The 13,299-nt window shown below is 42.4% G+C and overlaps 1 protein-coding gene across 1 annotated transcript; it reads right to left on the bottom strand.

Moving 5' to 3' along the window:
* Nucleotides 1–2,675: 2,675 nt before the first annotated feature.
* LOC109900698 (carcinoembryonic antigen-related cell adhesion molecule 5-like) lies at nucleotides 2,676–9,973 on the bottom strand. Its single transcript, XM_031786541.1, has 9 exons — nucleotides 9,842–9,973; nucleotides 9,164–9,463; nucleotides 8,204–8,485; nucleotides 7,375–7,626; nucleotides 6,975–7,250; nucleotides 6,590–6,841; nucleotides 4,609–4,887; nucleotides 4,071–4,328; nucleotides 2,676–3,344 (listed from the first exon to the last, which is right to left on the bottom strand). The coding sequence occupies exons 2-9, from the start codon at nucleotides 9,204–9,206 to the stop codon at nucleotides 3,256–3,258; spliced, it is 1,731 nt and encodes a 576-aa protein (XP_031642401.1). The 5' UTR covers nucleotides 9,207–9,463; nucleotides 9,842–9,973; the 3' UTR covers nucleotides 2,676–3,255.
* Nucleotides 9,974–13,299: the final 3,326 nt, after the last annotated feature.

The raw sequence follows: 13,299 nt of genomic DNA on the forward strand, positions 1-13,299 counted from the left end.
CCATTGTTCCTGTGCCAAAGAATGCAAAGGTAACTGAACAAAATGACGATCCCCCGTAGCACTCACTTCTATCATCATGAAGTGCTTTGAGAGACTAGTCAAGAATCTTATCACATCTACCGCCCCAATAGGTCCACAGATGATGCAATCACCATCACACTGCACATTGCCCTGTCCCATCTGGACAAGAGGAATGTCTATGTAAGAATGCTGTTCATTGACTACAGCTCAGTATTCAACACCATAGTACCCCCCAAGCTCATCATTAAGCTCGAGGCCCTGGGTCTGAACCTCGCCCTGTGCAAATGGGCCCTGGATTTCCTGACGGGCAGCCCCCAAGTGGTGAAGGTAGGAAACAACACCTTCACTTTGTTGATCCTCAACACTGGGGCCCCATAATGATGCGTGCTTAGCCCCCTCCTGTAGTCCTTATGTCACCCATGACTGCGTGGCCAATCACGCCTCCAACTCAATCATCAAGTTTGCAGACATCACAACAGTAGTAGGCTTGATTACCAACAACGATGAGACAGCCTAGAGGGAGGATTTGAGGGATCTGGGAGTGTGGTGCCAGGAAAATAACCTCTCACTCAACATCAACAAAACAAAGGAGATGATCGTGGACTTCAGGAAACAGCAGAGGGAGCACCCCCCTATCCACATCGACGGGACCACAGTGGAGAAGGTGGAAAGTTTCAAGTTCCTCGACGTACACATCACTGGCAAACTGAAATGGTCCACCCACACAGACAGGGTGGTTCTGAAGAAGGCGCAACAGCGCCTGAAGAAATTTGGATTGTCACCTAAAACCCTCACAAACTTTTACAGATGCACAATTGAGAGCATCCTGTCAGACTGTATCACTCCCTGGTACGGCAACTGCACCACCCACAACCGCAGGGCTCTCCAGAGGGTGGTGCGGTCTGCACAAAGCATCACTAGGGGCAAACTACCTGCCCTCCAGGACACCTACAGTACCTGTCAGGAAGGCCAAAAAGATCATCAAGGACAACAACCACCCGAGCCATTGCCTGTTCACCCCGCTATCATCCAGAAGGCGAGGTCAGTACAGGTGCAGCTTAGCTGGTGACTGAGAGACTGAAAAACAGCTTCTATCTCAAGGCCATCAGACTATTAAATAGCATATCACTAGCAAAGAGAGGCTTCCGCCTATATACACAGACTTGAAATCACTGGCCACTTTAATAAATGGAACACTAGTCACTTTAATAGTTTACATATCTTGCATTACTCATCTTCTATGTATGTACTGTATTCTATACTTTTCTACTATAACTTTGTCTATGCATTGGTCATCCATATATTTATATATTCCCTTTACTTAGATTTGTGTGTATTGGGTATATGTTGTGAAATCGTTAGATATTACTTGTTAGATATTACTGCACTGTCAGAGCTAGAAGCACAAGCATTTCGCTAAACCTGCAATAATATCTGCTAAACACGTGTATGTGACCAATTCCATTTGATTTGATTAGATATACATCCATCATACATATTCATAAATCATTTAAAAAATATCCATCATACTTACTGTACATATCCATTAGGATCAGCCTCTCTCTCTCATCCTCTCTACCAAGGGATTCCTGAAACTGATGTACAACGTTCAGGTGTCAGTGAAACTACAGTGGAGGACCCAGGGAGAGTTGGAGACCAGATCAACCCCCACAGACACCATGACAGACTGTGTGACTGTAAGGGTGAGTGATTACGAAGTCATTGCTATTTGTCCAGTATGTATATTTTAAGGGTATACAGTAGTTTGTGATTTTCTTTTTACAATTGTAGCCTGCTTGTCAGTCTGTTTCTGACAGCCCATGATAGTAATATTTTTGGATGTCAATTAGTTGGCAGAAACTGAATGGCACTCAGACTAATACAGCAGTTTACTTTGTGTCACTCAGGGAGGAGGAGAGAGGGTTTGAGTGGAGGCTGCCTCTGCCAGAAGTCTGCCAAATCCTACCGCAAGCCCAGGAAGGCCTGTAAGTAGTCCTGTGTTTCTGTAACACTAACAGCAGTACATTGAAGAGTTTCTACAATGCCTGTTACAGTGGAATCTCTCAAAGTCACCAATCTGTGTATCTCTCTCCCATCCCATTCTCTCCGACCTATACGCAATCCAGTTGTGGAAATGTGCCTAAGGAAAGGATTCCAGAATCAGTGGAAATGCCAGAAGATCATGGAAAGAGTAGAGAGGTCAAAGGGTGACCTAGGCAAAAACTTCATGAGTATTCCAATTTAAAGAGTTGATCTTTAATAACTTCTGTATTAACCTTGTAACCATGTTTTGTAATCTCATGTTGCTCGCTCAAGAACCATGACTGTTTTTGTTTATAAAAAAATATGATACAATTATACTCCTTTGAAATACACATTTTTAAAAACAAGTTTCACTATGTGTGTGGATTAGTTTCCAATGTATTATTTTAGCATTTTAGCATTAGATTTCCTATTTCCTTTTGCGTGTATTGTGCCACTCTAAATCCCTCTGTTACTGCTTCATTAAATCCACATTTCTTCACAGTGATTTTGCAGATAAAGAAATCAACCAAGATTGCACCATTCAGTAGTACATGGGTGAAAAGACAAAGATGAATTTAAGACAATAATTAATGAAGAGGAAATATGAACATAAGACAACCCATGTTTTACATAAACACCAGTTTAATGTATATCGTTTTGAAACATTTTACCTTTAAGGTATTTATATGGTAAATAAACCTGAATTTGTACTTGAACTACAGAGTTTACAAACATGATCAAACGCAGAACACAGAAAGGGCAATAGTCACAGTCACAAAGGCAGTGAATATCTAAGAACATTGAATTCAAACATAAATAGGCAGTGCAGCTGAGCAGTGGATGTTTGCCCCTTCAATTACCATGTTTGTCGACCAGTTTTCAAGATTTTTGTTTTTTTAAAGAATATCAGTTTATAGAGATGATTGACATAAAAACACACTGTAGAGGTGGGTTCTATTCTAAGGGGATAGATCCCTCCCATCTGACCTCTTGTGGACTCTTTCCTAACAATCTAAAAGCATTGGAAAGGAGCTGAGCATACTAAACCCAGCCCTATGGTGACAAGAGAAGGGGCAATTACAGTATTGACAATACCACTTATTTCTATCCAGTCCTTTTTCAGATCTGCGAGGGGAGTCAGTGAGGGTAGAGGGAAGGGAGTGATTGGCTGCCAACCAACAGACGTGCAGTGTGCAAACTGTGGTGGTCTCAGTGGTTGATCAGAGGCAGAGAGAGAGCTACAAGGCCCATCAACATCAGACCACCTCTGGACTGGAATAGAGGGACAGGTGAATGGCCTGAGAGAGAAAGAAGAATGGGAGAGAGGGGAAACAAAGAGGTTGGGAGAGGAGGGGGACAAAGAGAATGGGAGAGGAGGTGGACAAAGAGAATGGGAGAGGAGGAGGACAAAGAGAATGGGAGAGGAGGGGGACAAAGAGAATGGGAGAGGAGAGGGACAAAGAATGGGAGAGGAGGGGGACAAAGTGAATGGGAGAGGAGAGGGACAAAGAATGGGAGAGGAGGGGGACAAAGTGAATGGGAGAGGAGGGGGACAAAGTGAATGGGAGAGGAGGGGGACAAAGAGAATGGGAGAGGAGGGGGACAAAGAGAATGGGAGAGGAGAGGGACAAAGAATGGGAGAGGAGGGGGACAAAGTGAATGGGAGAGGAGGAAGACAAAGAGAATGTGTGAGGAGGGGTACAAAGAATGGGAGAAGAGGAGGACAAAGATAATGGGAGAGGAGGGGGACAAAGAATGGGAGAGGAGGGGAGGCAGGGAAGGAGAATGAGTGAGTGAGGATGTTAAAAATAAATATACAGTGTATACATCTTCCTGATTCCTGTCTGTATCCCCCAGTTCAGAAAATGTCTGTATTGCATTTCCCGGATGCATGAAAATGATCCTTGCACAAACACGTACGCAAACTAGCACCAAATTAAATTCTACATAATAAAAACAATATTGTGACATTTATTACTCATTATATCCCACCTAGGTCTTACTATTACAACCTACCCACTTACCAGTAACATCCAGACTAATGGTCTTGGACATTGAGATGTTAGTTAGACAGTTCTTGGCCACACAGGTGTATATCTTTGCATTTTTCAAGGAGACACCTACAGCCATCAAAGAACCAGTCACCGGCAATGATTGGTTGATGTATTTCCACCAGTACTCACTGGTCGGCCGGGAGTCGGCTGAGCACTTCAGATTGGCAGTAATTACTGAGCCAATCACCACTAATCCTGGGCCAGAGATGTTCACACTCAGAGGGCCATCTACAGAGAGAGGTTCAGAGAAGTGGGGTCATAATCCTAGGGACATCCAACTCTGACATCACCCCATTGAAGTTGAAATATAAATGGTTAAGGTAAGGGTTAAGGTTCGGGTTAGGTAAGTGTTATGGTTAAGGTTAAGATTTAGGGTAGGGATGTCCCAAAGAACCCAGATAGCACTAACTGTCACAATAGTGGTGGGTTTCTGACTTTCTACATAATATAACATCAAATGCTTAACTTTTAAAATATTTTACCAACAGATTCCAACACCAGTACTTACAGTTCACAAGTAGCTGGTATTTAGGGCTGGTGTTTGGACCAAAGAGGTTGGTGGCGACGCACTGATAGTTTCCATCGTTAGACACCTTGACTGGACTGAAGTGCAGAGAGTTGTTAGAGATGGTGATGTCAGAGTTCAAGGTGTTGTTCAGGACCAGAGACAGGTTGTCCTTCATCCAGTAGATGGTGTCATAGTGCCCGGTGACGTCACAGGTCAGGGTTAGGTTGTCAGATGCTATTGGTAATTTGTTTCGTTTCACCGTCACCGATGTTATAGCCTCTGTGAGGAGAGAGGAAGTGTATTGCTTTATGTACAGTATCAAGATTTGTCATTTGATAAAATGGTTAGTTCCAGCAACGCAATAGTTGGATATATAAAACAAATGGTTGTACGATCTGATTGATTGTAAATTACTGTTTTATGTTACTGTTTTATATATTTCCTTTTTTAGATCATGATATCCTCTTAGTATGAATAGAAATCAGTCAATTGAAATACACTAATTTGGCCCTAATCTATGGATTTCACATGACTGGCCAGGGGTGCAGCCATGGGTGGGCCTATGCCCTGGGCCTACACACTGGGGAGCCAGGCTCAGCCAATCAGAATTAGTTTTTCCCCACAAAAGGGCTTTATTACAGACAGATATACTCCTCAGTTTCAACATCTTTCCAGGTGGCTGGGTGGCTGGTCTCAGACGATCCTGCAGGTGAAGAAGCTGGATGTGTCGGTCCTGGGCTGGCATGGTTACACATGTTCTGCGGTTGAGAGGCCAGTTGGACATATTGCCAAATTCTCTAAAACGAGGTTGGAGGCAGCTTATGGTAGCTCTGGTCCTGCAGTCAGCATGCCAATTGCACGCTCCCTCAAAAAATGTGACATCTGTGGCATTGTGTTGTGTGACAAAACTGCACATTTTATAGTGGCCTTTTATTGTCCCCAGCACAAGGTGCTCCTGTGCAATGATCATTCTGTTTAATCAGCTTCTTGATTTGCCACACTTGTCAGGTGGATGGATTATCTTGGCAAAGAAGAACTGCTCACTTACAGGGATGTGAACAAATTTGAGCACAACATTTCAGAGAAATAAGCTTTTTGTGCATGAGGACAATTTTTTTGATATTTTATTTCAGCTCATGAAACATGGGACCAACACCTTACAAGTTGTGTTTATATATTTTTTTCAGTGTATGTATAAAGCTGTAGTTTTGGTTATTTTGTATGATAAATATGTTTATTGTAACTGAGTGTACAAAACATTAAAAACACATGCTATTTCCATGACATAACTGACCAGGTGAATCCAGGTGAAAGCTATGATCCCTTATTGATGTCACTTGTTAAATCCACTTCAATCAGTGTAAATGAAGGGGTGGAGACAGATTACAGAAGGATTTTTAAGACTTGAGACGATTGAGACATGGATTATGAATGTGTGCCATTTAGAGGGTGAATAGGAAAGACAAACGATTTAAGTGCCTTGAACGTTGTATGGTATTAGTTGCCAGGCACACTGGCTTGTGTCATGAACTGCAATGCTGCTGGGTTTTTCACGCTGAAAAAAGAGACTCACACACTCTATATATATAAACTCACGTTTCAGCATGACTGTGCCTCGTGAAGAAAGCGCAGTTATTATTGAAAGTTTATATATAGAGAGTATATATAGAGTGTGCGACTCTATAGCTTACAGTTTATTCACAGTTAGTCAGTACCTCTACACATAATCATTTTCTCTCGGTGTGCACCAGCTCATGCTTTTTATTGGAAGCATTGGAGTCAACATGGGCCGGCATTCCTGTGGAATGCTTTCGACATCTTGTAGACTCCAAGCTCTAACGAATTGAAGCTTTTCTGAGGGAAAGTCAGTATTAGGAAGGTGTTCCTAATATTTGCTATACTCTGTGTATTTTGCAATATTTGTCCTTTTATCAGATCGTAAATTAACACAACAAAGCAAACAATCTGTAGTCTGATTTACCAATGATGGTGAGCATCTTGGAGACAGTGCTGTTTCTGCCAGTGACGTTGTTGAAGGCCATACAGGTGTACTCCCCATGGCCGGGTAAGGTCAGTGGGCCAGTCTCATACACTGAGCCAGTCACCACCTGGGAGCCATTGAAGAACCAGCTGAACTGGCTGGGAGGCTGAGAGGAGGCAGAGCAGTTGAATGTCACTCTTTGTTCTGTTTCGGCAATGGGTGCACCAGCTATCACAGGTTGCTTGGGTCCATCTGTGAAAATCAGACAACGACATTGAAATATTTAACTCTAACTAACTTATTGCTGATGATTGACTTCATTGTATCTCATCACAGCTATTACCTTCTCTATATTTGACAAGAATACATCCCCATTATTACTTACAATTCACTAGGAGTGTGTAGCGGGTGCTAGTTCTGTTGCTCACACTATTTCTGGCCATACACTGATATTCTCCATAGTCTGAATGCTGTACAGGGTTGAAGGCCAATGTTCTGTTGTCGAAAGAGACGTGTGTTCTGTTATCTAGACGCACTGACGTGTGGTTTTTCCACCAGTGAATGGAGCTAGGATCACCGACAATATTGCAAGTCATTGTAAAGGAGTCACCCTCTGTCGCCTGGTTTCCACTGGTGCTTATGGACACTGAGGTTATTGGCGCTGAGAACAAAGTGAAAATGTATCAACGGTCGTAGTAGGTTTAACGGCTGCAGAGGGATTATTTGTTCTGAAGAAAGTACACCAAACTAATCAATTAAAGGATTAAGGTTAGACCGAGACTCACCAACAACAGTGAGCATCTTGGAGACAGTGCTGTTTCTGTAAGTGATGTTGTTGAAGGCCACACAGGTGTACTCCCCATGACTGGCTAAGGTCAGTGGGCCAGTCTTATACACTGAGCCAGTCGCCATCTGGGAGCCATTGAAGAACCAGCTGAACTGGCTGGGAGGCTGAGAGGAGGCCGAGCAGTTGAATGTCACGATGTGTCCTGTCATTGCTATATCTGGACTAGTTACATCAGGTCTCTCTGGTCCAACTGTTAAATACAAGACAGTATGGTTAGTCTTATGGTTTGATTATTTTGACAAAGATTAGTAAGTAAGTAGCCTTCCTGAAGCCTTGGCTTGTGCAAGTTGGAACAGCTCATAACAGCAGGAGCCCATCTCCTGTTTCTGTAGCGTGTTACAGCTTGATGTATTAGTACAGTAACCGAAAGGTTGCTGGATCGAATCCCCGAGCTGACAAGTAAAAAATCTGTCATTATGCCACTGAGCAACACAGTTAACCCACTGTTCCTTGGGCCCCGAAGACGTGGATGTCGATTTAAGGCAGTCCCCCACACTTCTCTGATTCAGAGGGGTTGGGTTAATTGCGGAAGACACATTTCAGTTGAAGGTATTCAGTTGTACGACTGACTAGGTATCCTCTCCCTTCCCCTAGTCTATCACAGGCCCTTAACCCTAATCTATCTCATATCACAGGCCTTTACCCCCAATGATTTGGGAAGAAAATAGGCATATTACATCATTGCATAGAATGCTGGCTCTCAATGACAAGGTACAATCCATGTCTGTTGTGTATGACTCATGTGTACTGCATACTCTGACACTCACATCTAACCTTGAGGCCAATGGGCTGGCTGGTGCCATTGCTGATTCCATTGATGACCTCACATCTGAACGGCCCTTCATCGTATCGTGTCACACTGACTATGGAGAGAGTGCTGTTCCCAACACCAAGCCGAACTCTGTCACTGGCTGCAACCTCTGAGCTGCCATTCATCCAGCGGTAGGAGAGGGAGGTGCCAGAGGAGACGGAGCAGGTGAAAATGGCAGTGTCGTTTAATTCCACTAGATCAGTGGCATTGGCTCTTAGAGTCACGTTTGAAATGGGCTCTGTGGGTGAGAGAGTAGAATAACAACCATATAGTTTATATTTGTTTCACACTAAAAATTGTTTTGGAAATCTAAATATGCTATTTTATTTACTTATTATAGAGACTAAGTTACAGGATTGAGGACTGTAGAGCCCTTTGCACACACATAAAACATCTTGTGTAGGTCTTGTCTGAAAATGTATACGAACTGTTTGCTCATACTCTGTTCAGTTTCATTATTTTCAAAGGTATTATGAAGGCCAACTTCACTATAGGTTCAGAAAACATTGACACGTTTAAGTGTTAGCTTTCCATGTCAGGAATTATTATGACAGAGATGAATCATTGATAGACAATGTATCTGCATCAGTGGAGGCTGCTGAGGGCAGAACGGCTCATAATAATGGCTGGAATGGAGTGGATTGAATGGTATTCATATTCATAAAAACGTGTTTTTCATATGTTTGATAGCATTCCATTCACTCCATTACACTCAATTCTAGCTAGTATTATTAGCTGTCCTTCCCTCAGTAGCCTCCACTGATGTGCAAGCATGTTTCCATGTGGACCAAGCAAGCATGTGAATGGGCAAGTAAGTGTGCAGGTGAGCATGTTTGCGAGGAAGTGACTGTGCGCCAGTGAGTGAGAGTCTACCATCGTAGAAAGATAAACAGACAGGAAGAGGTCAGCTCCTTACCCTTTACAGACAAAGTCACCACAGCTTTCAGGACTGAATGCATTCCCTGGACGGTATATCATCCTGAGTCGTTGAGTTGGAGAGAGCTTATGGACAGCTCTGAGGAGGAGCGGTTGAATGAGACTCTGCCTTGATAACTTGTACTCACAATACTGCCACCAGGATAGAAAAGTACAATGGTTGTAGTTTCATATGACCAGGTCCCTATGTTGATGGGGCTTTCGGGAACTAGGTTCAGTGTGACATTACTGCCCACAGCCAAGGGGTTCATCGAGGGAACCACCACCTGGCCAGAGACATCTAGAAGAGGATGGATTGATGAGTTTAGTTCATATTTTGAGATATTATTAATCAGTACAAAAGTATTTAAAGTCCTTTAAATATTTTAATTGAAATGAATCAAATCTTCAGACTATGTCACTTTAACAGAAATATAAGCTTTTGTTTTCAAATTAGTGTCTTCAAGTTGAACGCACAATTTACAACATGACCTAGTATCTATGTCTAATGTCAGATAAATAGAAACCTCCATCTTTCTGACTTGATACTGTTTGACTGAAGTGCATCAACCAAACAGAGACATTTGAACAACCTGTTACTTATTTAATCAAGTGTTTATACCATGAAGCACAAATAGGCATCAATATATTCCCAGAATGAGCATATTGTCCACTTTACCTGTATTGAAGTTGAGCAGCACCAGGATGAGAACGCACACCAGAGGATGGTCCATAGTTCTGCCACATCAAACACCACGGATCAGAAATGGGACCAAATGACTGTCCAGACTTCTTGATAAATCCAAAGATGTCAATACTGCACAGTCACAGTCTCCTCTCAATCAACAAATAGTTAGGTGATGCCAATGTACCTGCCCACCCTACCTGCCGCCAGAACACACTCACACACACCTACCCAACTACCCACGCCCTGTTTTGCCCGAGTACCTTTTTCCCGCTGTATTTTTAGTGGACACACAGGGGTGTTTTCATGTTGATTATGGTTTACTGTTCTCTGACCCAGTTGAAACTCATGATCCATCCACAGTGGCTGAGGCAACGTGGGCTCATGGGACACTGTTCACATTGAACCTGTCAAGAAAACACTTACAGCGCCGTGGAAAAGTATTTGCCTCTTTTTGATGTTCTATATTTCTGCATAGTTTTGATACCGAATGTTATCAGATCTTCAACCAAAACTCAATATTAGATAAAGGGAACCTGAGTTTACAAAAACTATTTTATTTATGTAATGAAAAAAGTTATGCAACACCCAATTCCTCGATGCGAAAAAGTAATTGCCCCTTTACACTGGTTGTCCCACCTTTAGCCACAATGACTGCAACCAAACTGAAGTGCATGAACAGAACAGAGACATTTGAACAACCTGTTACTTATTTAACAAAGCGTTTGTGACATATAGCACAAATAGGGAGCAATATATTTCCCAGAATGAGTCCAATATTGTCTACCAGTAGTGAAGTTGAGCAGCACCAGGATGAAAACCCACACCAGAGGATAGTCCATAGTTCTGCCACTTATCACTTCAACCAAACGCTTCCTGTAGTTGTTGATCAGTCTCTCATGTTGTTTTTGAGGAATTTTAGCTCACTCTTCCATGCGGAATGGCTTTAACTCAGATACTTGGGGGTATTTTCAAACATGTACTGCTCATTTCAAATCCTGCCACAGCATCTCATTTGGGATTAGGTCTGGACTTTGACTGGACCATTCTAAAACATCAAATTGTGTTTTGCATCATAGTCTTGCTGCATTGCACTTCAGCTTCAGCTCACAGCCAGATGCAACTGATATTATCCTGTAGAATTCAGAGAAGAATTCATAGTTCCTTCTATTAAGGCAAGTCGTACAGATCCTGTGGCACCAAAGCCATCTCCAAACCATCACGCTACCACCACCATGCTTGACCGTTGGTAAGAGGTTCTTACTGTGGAATGCAGTGTTTGGTTTTCGCCAGGCATAATGGGACCCATCTCGTCCGAAAAGTTATACTTTTGAATCATCTCTCCGTAGAACATTTTTCCAAAAGTGCATCCAGGTGTATCCAGATTATTTTTGGCCAACTTGAGTCAATGTTTTGGACGACATGGGTCCCATTAAGGATTTTTGTCCCACTCTTCCATGCGGAATGGCTTTAACTCAGATACTAAATAAACTGCATTATACAGTAAGAACCTCATACCAACGGTCAAGCAGCTTTTTTGTTACATTATATATACATACAGTGTATTCAGAAAATATTCAGACCCCTTCACTTTTGCCACATTTTGTTACATTACAGCCTTATTCCAAATTGATTATATAAGCAATTGTCCTCATCAATCTACACACAATACCCATAACGACAAAGCAAAAACAGGTTTGTAGAATTTTTTGCAAATGTATTAAAAATAAAAAAACAGAAATTTCTTATTTGCATAAGTATTCAGACCCTTTGCTATGAGACCCGAAATTGAGCTCAGGTGCATCCTGTTCCTATTGATCATCCTTGAGATGTCTCTACAACTTGATTGGAGTCCACCTGTGGTAAATTCAGGTGATTGGACATGAATTGGACAATGCATGTCAGAGTAAAAACCAAGCCATGAGGTCGAAAGAATTGTTCGTAAAGCTCCGAGACAGGATTGTGTCGAGGGACAGATCTGGGGAAGGGTACCAGAACATATACCAAAACATATCTGCAGAATTGAAGGTCTCCAAAAACAAAATGCCCTCAATCATTCTTAAGTGGAAGAAGTTTGGAACCACCAAGACTCTTCCTAGAGCTGGCCGCCCAGCCAAACTGGGAGGTGGCCAAGAACCCGACGGTCACTCTGACAGAGCCCCAGAGTTCCTCTGTGGAGATAGGAGAAAATTCCAGAAGGGATGCCATCTCTGCAGCACTCCACCAATCAGGCCTTTATGGTAGAGTGGCCAGACGGCAGCCACTCCTTTGTAAAAGGCATATGACAGCCTGCTTGGTGTTGAGAAACAAGATTCTCTGGTCTGATGAAATCAAGATTTATCATGAATGCAAAGCGTCACGTTTAGGGGAAACCAGGCAGCACTCACCACCTGGCCAATACGATCCCTACGGTGAAGCATTGTGGTGGCAGCATCATGCTGTGGGGATGTTTTTCAGCCGCAGGGACTGGGAGACTAGTCAGGATCGAGGCAAAGATGAACGGAGCAAAGTACAGAGAGATCCTTGATAAAAACTTGCTCCAGAGCGCTCAGGACCTTAGACTGGGGCGAAGGTTCACCTTCCAACAAGACAACGACCCTAAGCACACAGCCAAGACAACGGAGGACTGGCTTCGGGACAAGTCTCTGAATGTTCTTGAGTGGCCCAGCCAGAGCCCGGACATGAACCCAATCGAACAGCGACATTCCCAATGTCGCAGTGCAGCGACATTCCAAATCCAACCTGACAGAGCTTGAGAGGATCTGCAGAGAATAATGGGAGAAAAATCTTCTGTCAAAATTATACCATCACACCCAAGACTCAAGGCTGTAAATTGCTGCCAAAGGTGTTTCTACAAAGTACTGAGTAAAGCATCAAGTTTCTTATGTAAATATTATATTTCCATTTTTAATTTTTAATAAATGTGCAAAAAATTCAAAAAAAATGTTTTTGCTTTGTCATTATGGGGTATTGATATATAATATATATATATATATATTTTTTTTTTTATCCATTTAGAATAAGGCAATAACATAACAAAATGGGGAAAAAGTGAAGGAGTCTGAATACTTTCCAAATGCATTGTAAATGGTACTTTTTTATACACCATTCGCATGACAACAAACTATATTTATAAATATGTGAGATGTGTATTCCACCCCTACCTTGTGTATGTACAGTTGAAGTCGGAAGTTTACATATACTTACAGTTGAAGACGGAAATTTACAAACACTTAGGTTGGAGTCATTAAAACTCGTTTTTTAACCACTCCACAAATTTCTTGTCAACAAACTATAGTTTTGGCAAGACGGTTAGGACATCTACTTTGTGCATGACACAAATATATATATCGACATAACCTGAACGGAGCTCAGCAAGGAAGAAGCCACTGCTCCAAAACCGCCATAAAAAAGGCCAGATTACGATTTGTAACTGCACACGGAGACAATGG

Source organism: Oncorhynchus kisutch, linkage group LG2 (assembly GCF_002021735.2).
Source record: "Oncorhynchus kisutch isolate 150728-3 linkage group LG2, Okis_V2, whole genome shotgun sequence".
Taxonomy (NCBI): Eukaryota; Metazoa; Chordata; class Actinopteri; order Salmoniformes; family Salmonidae; genus Oncorhynchus; species Oncorhynchus kisutch.